At 38.5% G+C, this 13,254-nt stretch overlaps 4 protein-coding genes across 5 annotated transcripts; 2 read left to right on the top strand and 2 right to left on the bottom strand.

Annotated features, from left to right (window-relative positions):
* The first annotated feature begins 12 nt into the window (after nucleotides 1–12).
* Nucleotides 13–1,479, top strand: LOC110860502 (60S ribosomal protein L8). Of its 2 annotated transcripts, none has more exons than XM_022109555.2 (4): nucleotides 13–146; nucleotides 329–611; nucleotides 797–956; nucleotides 1,039–1,479. In XM_022109555.2, the coding sequence occupies exons 2-4, from the start codon at nucleotides 332–334 to the stop codon at nucleotides 1,373–1,375; spliced, it is 777 nt and encodes a 258-aa protein (XP_021965247.1). In that variant the 5' UTR covers nucleotides 13–146; nucleotides 329–331; the 3' UTR covers nucleotides 1,376–1,479. The 2 variants fall into 2 exon arrangements, with proteins under 2 accessions (XP_021965247.1, XP_035716331.1); XM_035860438.1 differs by having other exon boundaries at nucleotides 21–150.
* Nucleotides 1,480–2,102: 623 nt separating this feature from the next.
* Nucleotides 2,103–2,756, top strand: LOC118439292. The gene is made up of 3 exons (XM_035860473.1): nucleotides 2,103–2,297; nucleotides 2,372–2,566; nucleotides 2,640–2,756. Exons 1-3 carry the CDS (start codon nucleotides 2,130–2,132, stop codon nucleotides 2,718–2,720), a joined length of 444 nt encoding a protein of 147 aa, XP_035716366.1. The 5' UTR covers nucleotides 2,103–2,129; the 3' UTR covers nucleotides 2,721–2,756.
* On the bottom strand, nucleotides 2,562–4,038 carry LOC118439291. Its single transcript, XM_035860472.1, has 3 exons — nucleotides 3,906–4,038; nucleotides 3,411–3,829; nucleotides 2,562–3,307 (listed from the first exon to the last, which is right to left on the bottom strand). The coding sequence occupies exons 1-3, from the start codon at nucleotides 3,964–3,966 to the stop codon at nucleotides 2,795–2,797; spliced, it is 993 nt and encodes a 330-aa protein (XP_035716365.1). The 5' UTR covers nucleotides 3,967–4,038; the 3' UTR covers nucleotides 2,562–2,794.
* Nucleotides 4,039–4,136: 98 nt separating this feature from the next.
* Nucleotides 4,137–6,964, bottom strand: LOC110860586 (motile sperm domain-containing protein 1). Its single transcript, XM_022109652.2, has 3 exons — nucleotides 6,165–6,964; nucleotides 5,906–6,092; nucleotides 4,137–5,831 (listed from the first exon to the last, which is right to left on the bottom strand). Exons 2-3 carry the CDS (start codon nucleotides 6,072–6,074, stop codon nucleotides 5,191–5,193), a joined length of 810 nt encoding a protein of 269 aa, XP_021965344.1. The 5' UTR covers nucleotides 6,075–6,092; nucleotides 6,165–6,964; the 3' UTR covers nucleotides 4,137–5,190.
* Between the last annotated feature and the right edge of the window lie 6,290 nt (nucleotides 6,965–13,254).

The following is a 13,254-nucleotide window of genomic DNA, read 5'->3' on the forward strand; positions in this document are numbered from 1 at the left end:
TGATATATTTGAACTTGGCGCTCCTCTGGCGGTCAACTTTAATTTCACCGCATCGTGCTCTTACCAGACCATCTTTCAATCCGAAAGTGTGGTGTGTGTTGGCTCGCACATTTCTGAAATTTACCCAATTTTATCCATTCCCCAAAGTAAGTTTCGAAATTAATTAATTAACTTAATTATTAGAGTGGGGCAGGTGTGGTAGGGTTAGTTTGAATGGATTTTAGTCGTATTTAGTAGCAATTTAATTTGTAGGGTTATGATCTACTGTAGATCTTAGTAATTTAATATTTCACTGATTAATTAACTCATTTATACTTTTTAATTGTAGAAAATGGGTCGTGTCATCCGAGCCCAACGTAAGGGAGCAGGTTCCATCTTCACCTCCCATACCCATCATCGCAAAGGAGCCCCAAAACTCCGCCCCTTGGACTTTTCCGAGAAGCATGGATACATCAAGGGGGTGGTGAGGGACATTATTCACGATCCTGGTCGTGGCGCCCCACTCGCCATGGTCTCCTTCCGAGATCCCTACCGCTTTAAGACGAGGAAAGAACTTTTCATCGCGGCTGAAGGGATGTACACCGGTCAATTCGTGTACTGCGGCAAGAAGGGTGAGTAACTGAATTGGTTTAATTATCATTTCAAGTATCTTTTTAACATGATGGTTTTAGACTAGAGTTTCTGACATCGAAAGTGATGATAAACCTTTGCTGAGAATATAAAAATAAATAAAAATTTAGTTAATTAATCCCGTTAATGAACAGATTTTAATATATTTAAAATATCTTAATTGCAGCCACTCTCCAAATCGGAAACATCATGCCTGTCGGAACCATGCCAGAAGGTACGATCGTTTGCAACTTGGAGGAGAAGACTGGTGATCGAGGCCGACTTGCGAGAGCGTCGGGAAATTATGCTACCGTCATCGCACATAATCCTGACACCAAGAGGACGAGGTGTGTAAATTACTTGAGCACTGTTAATTCTATTAATTGTAATTGTTTATGAATCATATGTAATATTTCTCTTAATTATCAGAGTAAAGCTGCCATCCGGCGCGAAGAAAGTCCTCCCCTCGGCAAACCGCGCCATGGTCGGCATCGTCGCTGGAGGTGGTCGTATTGACAAACCCATCCTCAAGGCTGGACGTGCTTACTTCAAGTACAAAGCCAAGAGGAACGCTTGGCCCATCGTACGAGGAGTGTGTATGAACCCCGTCGAACATCCCCACGGTGGTGGTAATCATCAACATATTGGAAAGGCTTCAACTTGTAAGAGAGGAACCTCTGCTGGACGAAAGGTCGGTCTTATCGCCGCCAGAAGGACTGGACGAATCCGAGGAGGAAAGAAGGAAGTTAAGGGCAGTGAGGATTAGAAAATTTAAGATTAATAAGATTTTATTAAAAATCCTCCGTAAAAATCTGTTTCCTCTCTTCTTTTGCTACGGAATAAATGGTGGAACGGATCACGGTTATAAAATTTGGTCATTTTATTCCTGCAATTATTCTGACTTCATTATCATAATTATTGTCGTCTGCGTAACATGTTAAGACGATTCATGCACCAATAACCTTTTGACAAGACAAATGAGGGCAAAGTTACGTAATACTTAATAAATTTTGAATGCATGAAATGGCGACAACCACGCCTTTACCGACTCAATCAACTCATACCGACAGTAAAGCTCCACCACAAATTCATGAAGTACCAACTATCAGGGTGGAGGTAATTAATACGGCAATTATTTAATTTTCTGATGAAACGTATGCTACATAAGTTGGACAACTCCTGTTATTTCACAATTTACAGAGTGCCCCTGAGGTCCAAATTTCCAGGAGTGACCCGAATACTGTAAAGCGTAACGCTGAATTGAAAACTAAGCGGAAGAACCGATACTCTGAAATTTATTCTGGCCCGAGAACATTTGGCAGTTTCCTGGTCCGGAGCAGGTTCCACTTGACATTGCGAGTTGACCGAAGATATTTCACGGGAAGGGCTGGACTGATGCGGATTTTTACTCTGGTGAATTAATTATGTATCATTTAAAATTCATCACTAAATACAACGAAATAAGTTTAATAACTGGATGTCTGGACCAGATGGTCGCTTTGATCTCGCTCGGACTCGGAATGCCAGGCTTCTCACCCACCCCAAAGTTGTACATCGGGTACGGAGCGTCCCCCTTGATCTGGATTTCGCTCATTATATTTTCCATCTGCATTATACTTAGTATCTGGTTCATTTTTATGCTCCTGCTCTACCGAGAGGTGCGGTGTCAGATTAAGTGGGATCAGTGGGTACGTATTTATAAATATGCGTGCAATAAATGGTACCCAATTTACTATTTAAATCAATCATACAACATTTCTAGAATATGAACACCAACGTTTGCTGCTGCATCCTCGCCGCGTCGGCAGGACTGCTCGAACTCTTTGGAATTTTCCAGGCGAAAATGTTCAACTGTCAGGACCCAAGGTTTGGTTGCGCTCCGAGAAATCGGATTTTCAAATCCCCACCGAGAAAATTGTTGGACATGCCGTACAAACAGCTTCATTATGCATCCTGTGTAAGTGTGGTGTAAGGATTAAGAAGAAAAATTTCGATTTTTTTAACTTTACAAAATTTTGCAACTCATGCAGTTGGGAAAAATCTTCTGTGCTGTGCTGTATTCGGTGTGCTCTAGAGCCTTGTTAAAGAACAATGACCAAGTGGAAGGATGAAATTTTGTAAAATATTTATTTATTGACTAATTAACGTACATATTTTGTGCAGTTATCCTATTCAATTGAACTTATCAATATCTCCCGTAACCCTTCTCATGATAAAAATTGGCATCATCTTGACACACCAAGAAATAAAATGTTAGTGCAAATGCGATGAAAATTAAAATCATGCCCAACACGGGGTAGAATCCAAGCTCTTTCGTGTCGATGGGATGACATTCGTCGTCTTCCTCCGCAATGTAGCCAATGTTGCAGTCGCAGTGATTCTCGAGATGGTCGAGGGCCGTTTTACGATAAGCTCCCCCTCCAGACACGTCCTCATCTTCACCTTCGTGAATCGAGGTGACAATCTTCTCCTCGGCAGAAACGGGTTTATGAGATCGGCCACCAGGTGATAAGAGCGAGGTGGTCATTTTGGTCATGTTGCTGGGGATGTTGCAGTGGGCGTTCTTTACACAGTGCATGTTCAACCATTGGCGACGCCCATCCACGATGCGAATCATACTTTGCGTCAGGAAACGCTGACTACCATTTAAACGTTTCGCCCGGTCAGGAATTACTAGATTGACGCATTTCGCTCGGACCTGAGAGAATTGTACAATCTTGTAAATTTAGAAGTATATAATTTTGAAAAGGCAAAATTTACTAAATGTTCAAAAAGTAGAAATAAGTGTAAAATTTCAACACCTTCAAAACACAGTGTCCCATCTCATGGTCATAATAGGCCAAACTTTTCCTCACGGCGTCGGGCGAATCTCCTTTCTCATGGTCTGGACAGGTGCAGCGGTACTCTGGTTGATGGTCGGGCGTGGAGCCGACCTCGCGACACTCCAAATATTTCCTCGTATCACAGGATCGGTTGTTCATGATTTCCGTGACGGCGTCGTGGTCATAGGTCGTGTTCCCATCTCCGTGAGGATCAATTTCACTCACGAATCGGTCCCGTTTTTCCCCGTCGGACATGCACACCTCCCCAAAGCCAAGAATCCCGTGGTAGTTGAAGCATGTCCAATTCCCTGGGTCGGTGGGATCACAGTCAAACGGGGTGTTAGTGACGTGGTGGTGGTCAGATCCTAAATTCGAAGAAGTTTCGTCACCTGTACTATCTGATAAAATAACTCAGATTTTCAAATGCATTCACAATTTTACACCGTACAAATTTTGCTAGTAGTTTGCACTCACTTAAGCTCGAGATCCTCGATAGGTACGCCACGACGATGGCGAGAAATGTGTATAAATACATTATGTTCCTGGAAAGAAACTCCCTCAAAATTTGAATCACTACTAAAAAGTATAATATTGCGCTCAGAATTGATAATTGTGAATGACTAAATATAAATAGATTGCTTGTGAATTATTTTTAAACTCCATGGTGTGTAATTTAAGTACATAGATAATTGCATACAGATTTTTTTATGTGGTTCAGTTTCGTCTTTATTTTTCTTCAGGTCAACAAAAAGACAGGTCTCACTTCAACATCAAAAATATATACATAGTTAACTGCGAGTATAATAATTGCGAACTATTTTACCATCGTGTCCAAAAATTGCGAGTATTTCTAGAACGACATGACGAGTCGACATAAAATAATTAGTTTTATGATTACAACTTAAGACGCGAGTAATAAAAAATTTTCAAATTATAAGTCATACATTTTAACAATTGGTTTACTAATCGACAAGTGGTAATAGCTGCGCAGTAACTCATTTTCATCTAACACATTAATTTATAACGAAAAGCGTACAAATTAAAACAATGATTAATTAACTAATTGCCAACTGCCTGAGAAATCATCTTCGTTCCTGTTTTGTAAAAATTAAATAGTTTTTTTTACACACTAATTAGTTAGTTCTTCATCTTCTGATATTTGATGACAAGTTAATTGAGTATACATGACCAAATAAGACAGAATACTAGATTATACCTTGTGACGAGATATTTCTGTATCACGAGAATTGTCACAAAACAAATCTAATCTAATGAAATCATTTAATTAGCCACATTTATACAGGAGGGACAAAACGGATTAGTCAAAATTGTACTGTCAATTATCCTAGCTCAATTCTTACTCAATTTTATGTTACATATTTTCGCTATTTTTATATCACACCTCCTTCCCTACAAAAAATCATAACTGTTTATAATAAACCAACTCTTCTAATTTCCTCCTAATGCAAAATCAGACAATTTAATCATTGAGGAACAAGGATAAATCAACAAGTATATAATATAACCTTAATCTGCTACATAAGTTTCTACAAGTTTCATATATTATTGCGTCGTCTTCGTATTTACATAGTTCGTCAATCTCGTCTACATATTTATATCTATGTATCTAGCTCATCATTTTGGATTGGCTGTTGTATATAAGGTTAACTCATGGCATAAATTAAATATTTGCAGTTTCAAAACAACTGACACTGATAGTAATGTAATAATCATAACAATAATAACACGAGTGAATTTGTCAATGACGAAATATTACCATCGTCACAAGACCTAGAGCATAGGCCGCTAAGAGTTTCTGGAGCATCGTGACGTGAAGATAGCTTGGGATGAGGGAAGTGAGTGTCATCGAAGTAGTCGAGGATGCCAACGTCGAAGGTGACGAAGTTTCCGCATCCTTCCCCCCACAATTTCCACTTCCAGTGATGGGAAGCATGAGTCCAATAATGCAGAAGACAGCAGTGATTATGACGATATAGTTGGGTTGATGTCCTGCAAAGTTACCTCCAGTCGGATGATCTCTCGTCGTAACTGAGTCGCTCCTTCGTAATCCAGTCGATGATGAGGGTGACGACGGCCCTTGTGTGACTTGTTGAAAAGAAGGATCCCGCGAACCTTGTTGTGGCTTTGCTGACTCAGCAGCTTCAAGGGCGGCGAGATGTGGGGGTAAATTTCCCCAGTGGATGACCGACCCAAAGTCACGCTTCCCAATTATCCTTCGATCCCCATAATGGGCGATTTGAACTCTAAACTTGTGCTCGACATGAGAACCAGTATCGACTGGGGGATCAGACACGCGGAGGATGAGGTCAACACAATTCTTAGACTGGATGGAACCTTCGGGGTCTATCACAGTGTAGGTGTCAGGGGCATTGCTAAGCACTAAAATGCGCAGTAAAATGTACATGAATAAATTAATCACAATCAAATAATTCTTTCCTCATGGGTCTTCTTACCTTTAAATCTTATCGGAAATTCGTAGGGGTTATAAATGGTAAGAAGCTGTTTCAATTTGTCACGATCCCTGGCGTTGAAGAAGACTGTAGTTGGGAAGACAAAGACAGGAACTCTCGACAGATTTATGTCATCCTCGCCAAGGCCAAGACCGAGACGATGCCTGTCCATATTGAGCAGCTATCTAATCTATACGTACATAATTTTATAATTATTACGCAATTTATCAAATTAGTCAGCCCAATAGATTATTAAACTTACCAAATAGTTCTCACACCTGTAAACTCCTTTGTCTTCTCTTATCTGCCAAACTAACTACTGGACTGGCCAACCAACATTAACCACTATTTGCTTAAGAAGGTCATAAATACAAAATAATATTTGTTCTGTTCAGTTCAGTTCAGTCTTTCTTTTAATCTGAAATCAATTTCACTTCCTCTTCGTCTTTGATTTGATGGCTAGTAAATTCAACAAATAAAACGTTCTCTCCTTCTCTCTCCAGCCAGCTCAACCCTTTTTCGAGACTTTTGTAAAATACCAGCTAAAAACCTAACTAACCAAACAGACCTTTTCCCATATTGGGTAGTTAGTTATAATTAGACAGCTTACTTTAATTATTACTTGGTGAGAAGGAAGGAAGAGTCAATCTATTTAACTAAAATATTTTAACGCAGCAAGCAGCATCGCATATTGGCTGCCACTTTATTAGATTAGAGAGTTTTTGGCCGTGCTTGCTTATTTGTTAGTGCGTCAGTCAGCTGCATGCAGCTGTGTTATACGACCAGTTTTGGGCTAATGTTATTTGGATGGATTCGACTTTCACGTGAAAAACAAAGGAACTCGTCTCGCTTTTTGGTTGGTAACTGTGTTTTGTGAGTGATGCTACTGCTCTTGATTTTGATGCTTGGGTAACAAGAGAGAGACAAAGGTGTTTGGATTTTCATGCAGTAAAACGGTAGAAAATTTTTAAAAAGTTAGTCTAAATTTTGAACTTCATGATGATTACGTATTAATCGAATGAAATTTTGCGTATTTTGTATGAGATGAACGAGTTCGATTCTGAAAAATTATTGAGATAGATTTATGTCCACTTTGTTCGTGTGAATGGAATGATGGTTGATGAATGACTGCAAATTGTAAGTCCACTCTGTGGTCACGGGATATTTATATTAATAGCACGAGCCGATGACAATGCAATTTTGGTAAGATAAAACCTTGAAGTTTTTACATGCATGGTATATTTACAGCACATTTTATAGATTAGTTTTCTCGCTTATGATGTAACGTACATATTTATATACTTATGAGGAGAGGAGAGGATTTGGGAAAAAATGTTTAATTATTAATTATTAAAAAAGTTTAACGAAATTTATTATATTTAAAACTACCATGAATGACATTGTTGACAAATTATTGTACATACTAATCCCAAGTCAAGATATTCCAGGCAATAAAGTGCATCAAATTATGTAATTTCCTTCCGCTCATGTTAATCATAGATTATGTATATTATATATTAATTGTGGAGACATTTTCATGCAAAATGTTTCATGCAAAGATCCGCTTTAATAAAATCGAAACAAATACAGATTTTCAGGTTGGTTTCGATACGCGAAATTCGTTGATTTATGATAAATTTATTTATACGGTGTTAGTGACCCATACTGGTTTATAAAATTAGTACAAAATCGAACATCTTCCATTCTGGATAAATATGAAAATTGATGACTATTATTTATGAATATGATGGTGTGTAACAACTTGCGCCGCGACGTAACCCGCATCGTAGAATAAAAATTTGACAATTCTCGAAATCAGATTGTTCAGCTTCTATTTCCATAATTCCATTAAATAAATACGTGCAATTAAATTAATGTTTGCAAATATCATTGCTTGTAAGGCAAATGATAAACTCAAAATTTTTGTAATATTTCGAAGACGAATAAACAAATTTAGGATGATTACTTGTTTTTAGTGATTTGTAGATGAACTCTTCCCACTTACTAAAAAAACTTAATAATAGTACCTTACTTAATAGTAACGAACTGTAATAAATAATATGTTAAGATCCAAAAATTTTGCTATCTTCCTGAAATACTTAATAGCGAGAATCATTGTCAAATCCATAACTGAGATTAAATTCCAGGTATTCAACGACGACGCAATTAATGTGGCCGACTGAAGCTGAAACAATAAAAAAAATGGAATTGATTTCTCTTCCTTGTTACAAGAAAACGTGGAAGCAAGTGAAAGCAAGCTCGCAATCTCCTCCATCCACTTTTCCCGTATAATAAAATATTCTAAGCCATATAGAAAGTAATCCATCCATTCTTTTAGCTCAGCCGTAATAATGGTCGACTGGATTATGCTAATGACGAGACGAGATATGCAGCAGTGCAAAGGAATAATCGCATAAAAGTCTGGTTTGCACTGGTGAAAGTGGAATTGACTTTCTCCAGGCCGGTCGAGATAGTGGTGGCGGTCGTGGGACGCATGGTGACTGCATAGCCATCGAGATATCTGCCACTTTCACTCGCAGTTGCAGAGATCGGGTTCCTTTAACTTTTCTCCTTGACGGGACAACCGTTAATGGCCAATGGCAGATCGTATAGTGTGCAATTGCGATTGAAATTACCGTCCTTAAACTTTGTCAAAGTTGAAGGAAAACTTTAGGAAATCGTAATTAGCAGCATTTTTAATGTTATCACTCAGCTGTAAATTTTTTATTACGCAAAAGAGATGTCTGTACCAATGAATGAATAACTTTATGCAAAGATTTTGGCATTAACTTTTAATTGGCCAACTAAATACGTAGTTAAAATTCGGAAAAATTGAGCTAACGTCATCACCTTATTTTTCCTCTAAGTCGACCGTAAGTACTGTAAGTTTAACTGTCACTTTGTCACTGCCGAAACGACATCGCCATGCACTCTTCGTCGGTGTTTATGAACTTATCAAGTTGACGGGTGACACGAGTTAGTAAATGATTTTGGATTTTGAACTCCCACAGCAGGAGCCTTTTTGGGGTGTTTGGTCGAGTGAAAGTGACATTGATCATGAATTTCTGATATTTGACAACTTGTTTTCTTGTTATTCCAATCCGAATGTCCGACCTTTACGAAATGTGTTTACAATAAGTTCTTGAAGTGTGATAAGCCTTTGTCCCAGCAAGTAATCTGGTTTGACGTAGTTCTGAAGATAAGTAACGATAAGGAAAACAGTGCGACGTAGGATGACGGAGTAAGTGGACAAATCTGGATAAAACTAAACTCAACCAAGTCTAAAAATATTATACAACAAGAATTTGTCAGATTACGTACCCCATTTTCATATTTATGGATACAGCCTCCAATGTGCTAGGTTCACGAATTGTTATAGCTTCAATATCACAAATGATTTAATTTAATTTGGGATAAGAAGATGTTAGGATTCAACGTACCTACTACTGCCATATATTATGTCTCACGCATTCCGCTCGCAAAAAACGTCAGTAGAAGTTACGTTAGCCAGTTGTACTATTTTTTATTGAATTCCCCATGCAATTGTCTGTCAGAAACCATGTTCCGAAATTTTTTGTGATACAATTTGCTACAATGACAGATCGGACAAATCGACGTGTTGCAATTTTTCAGAAACATTTTGGTAAACATAAAAATCCGGCATTTCTCAATAGCTCATTAAAAATCGGCACTAATCGCAAGATGGTCGACCGTACCATAAAATGATCCACTAACATTGGCGGTGTTGACAACCGAAAACCGAGTTCAAGGGAACGGTCAAAAGGGTCACAAAAAATCACGAAGGCGCGCAAAACCTGAATTCGGCCGAATTCATGCCGCACCCTAAGAAAAATTTCCCTACAAATGAACGGGCTAAGTAAAACTACGTCCAACGCCCCTAAACTCGACCTTGGACTTATGTCTTTAAGATGCGAAGAGAAACACTTGCTAACTTTATGCCAAGTAAAAATAGAACTCTCCAAAGCCGAGTACTGATCATGAGGTACGCGCTTGAAAAATGGAAATAAGTATTTTTAAGAGATAAGTAAACTTTGACAATTGAGGCCATATAAAATAAGCAAAAGCGCTGTGTCCACACCCCACCAGTCCATATTATTCGTAAAATTTTTAAAAATAGTAATCGGACCCACCATCCAGATTCTGTGATTTTTTTTATTCGGAGTAGATTGGATTTGATCAAAAAAGTGAATTTTCTTCCTCTGGGGGTGAAATTTCTTGTCAAAAAATAGTTTTTGAAGTTATTTAGTAAATAGGAGAACCACTGGACCACACCCTGTTAAAAAATAGCGACTGGACATTCAAGCAGGGCTCAGGACCTTCTGATAAGGCCAAAATCGTAAAAAAAGGGTAGAATTCCAAAATTTCTGACTCCATTTCGGACCAAGAACAAAATTCACTGTCGCCGAACCTCAAGCTTCTGGAATATGACATGTGATCCAAACTGAAGCTAGATACATGTGCTAAACCCCACACAAGTTTGAAATCCGAGAAAAAATCTGTCACTTAGAAATCAGACTAATATTCCTTGAAATGAGTGCGTACCGCAAGTGGGATTTGGATACCTAAACTTTTGGCTCTTGTAGCTTCGAAAGGAGGAAATTTGGAAAAGTGCTCAATGTATTCTGTGGGGAATTTAATGGGCTTTCTCGTGACATCGTTATTTTTTCAAAATTCGATAAACTGAGTCCGCTACATTTATTTGTGTAGTGGTCAAAACTTATGGCAGCACTAGGTATATAAAATATAATAAAATTTTACATTTGCCAGGAGTAAAGTGTAAACGTAATTTCATGAAGTGCTTACCCGATTTGCACTCTTTTTGGATATTCCCGTAAAATATACATTTCTTAATCTCCATGTAGCAGACATTTTTGCACTCATTTTCATATTTTATGGTATCATTATTTGCCAATAATTGTCAATTTTAAGAAGCAAATTTCATCATAAATCTAGCTTGTCATGTTTCAATAAATACGTCTTCAAAATTCTTACACACTTCCGGCAAACGAGATTGATTTATTTAAATTGGTTTGGACGGTACTATTTGAGGACATTTTGACTTGATTTTATTGATTATTGCGAGCTTTCGATCGCTTACAGCGGATCATCATCAGGCATAAATTAGTTTGAAAAAAGAAATTGATTTACTTTATACTAAAGGAAAAATCTCATGTTTCTGAAATAAAAATCATTACGTTTCACCAGCACCAATTTTTTCACGGAGTCGGAATTTCTATCTCATGATAGTACTCCTCGTGCCAACTTGTTCCTCATTTTGGCATGTGTCACCCTCGCAAAAACGACGCAAAACAAAAAATGCATTCCATCTCGAAGAACATTAAAATGTGCAAGGAACAGTTTCCTTGTCCATCTTCTGCGCTACGCTAATTCAAGAAAAAAGAACGAGGACAGTGACAAGTGAAATGGATCAAAAATTCATTCTGTTGAGGCCTCCCAAATTTTCTAGAAGATTAAGTTTGTCTGCATTTTTAATGGGTGAAGGTAGCGATTTAATTTCACGAAGCGCTGTTAAAACCTTTCTCGAGGTTGACTCAATAGTGGGAAATGTTCGCCTCATCTGATCCGGTTATCTGCATAGTGTGCAAAAAATTTGCTACACTATTCGCATGCCATCCAAGAATTTCGGTTGAAAGTGAACGTGAAACTGCGTTAGGGAATTCGTATCGCAGCGTCGTACCGCAAAAAAAGCATCTCGAAACACGAAAAGATGAGAAGATACACAACACAACAAAAAAGGGGACGCAGATTCTTCAGAATTATTGGCAGCCGTCGTACTAAGAAACTTTACTTTACGGTTATGGGAGTGCATTCAGCAGCCACCACAAGAGCCATAAATTAGTGCATTGTCAACCCACTTGTTCCATCCACACATAACTAACTTTCCTGTTACATGATATCAAAAACAGGGTGAAAGTGCACACGTCAAACACGAAAAAGTGGGACAAGTTCCAGCCCATTTTGTACACAAAGTATGAAAAAGTATGACAAAACCCGAGAAATCGGATGAGCAATGTTTACAGGGCAGCAACTGTTTTGTTTTTGCACAAGATAAGGCAAACCAAACACCCGATCAGACAACTGCTTCCGGCTGCGACGAAATTGAATTGGACGGAGGAAAATAATATGACACGGGGAAAATGTGGAGGCGATATGAAACATACTTGATGTACACACATTCTGAGTAAGGATGGTCTCAACTTGCATGTGCAAAACTGGGTCACCAAATCAATCTGTCAATTGATCCCGTTTTTTAGAAAAATTTCCACAATCTCAAATATCTTGAACACAGCAAATGAAAGCGAAATCTGTTCAAACTAAAATATTTGTCGTGAGTCAAACGTGTAATGAATTCCTCAAAATTTGACACATTTTACTCCATCAATCTAAGTTAAAACATTTTTTCAGAGATTTGCATAAATAAATACAAACATCGATGATTATTGTGTGGTCCACTTTTCAGGATTCTGAGGGATTAAAGTAACAATTTCTGACCCAGAATAGGCCACCACAGATCTGGACGATGAAACTGCATCATTACTTTTTATGGTCATCGCTTCTTCTCGTCTGAGGAGAGAAGCGCTTAATGTTTACATCTGGTCTTGCGGTCTGGTCTTGTTTGGCAAATATGATCATCATCTCAGACTACTGATAACCACCAGTCTGCGTCGGCAGTTGACAAGGCTTGGGGTCAACAGAGGTAGGTCATTTCGCACGTTGCCCATCAATCCTCCCACCCAGACGACGCATCCTAACCTCCCAAAAACCACAACAAGTCGGCACCAAGTGAAAGAGAGGCTACAAAACTGACTCACTTTTCCCATTTAGTAACCATTCGTATCCAACTGTGAGAATTTATCAGTCGGAAAATGAAATGTTGCTGTACTTCATTTTATGTATGTGCATGTTCCCCTCTTTTACATAGTTTGTCGGTCTATCAGACTATGGCTGGTTGGCTCTGTGGAATATGTAGTTGACCCCAAAAATGGGGTTATAGTTTCACCGCAAAAGTATAATTTAGCAACAACAAAGCTTGATATTTATTGCTGCGTGCGTGGTGATCCTGACTGTGGACCACTTATCTCGATCTCTGACAATTTGGCAATATGGCCAAACCTGCTGCCACCGCCACCCACCTTTCCCAATGTGACAACATAATCCCGCATTTATCGGGTGGACTACTTCCATTCACGACGTTAAAGAAACGCTTTAGCTGGTGAACTTTCACTTTTGAGTTTGTGCATTCACGGAGAAAAGTAAGTTGTGTCTGAGGAGGAAATTCGTGAGTCTTTATGAAATGTTAGATTTTTTTC

This window comes from Folsomia candida, unplaced genomic scaffold (assembly GCF_002217175.1).
Source record: "Folsomia candida strain VU population unplaced genomic scaffold, ASM221717v1 Fcan01_Sc033, whole genome shotgun sequence".
In the NCBI taxonomy this organism is placed as follows: Eukaryota; Metazoa; Arthropoda; class Collembola; order Entomobryomorpha; family Isotomidae; genus Folsomia; species Folsomia candida.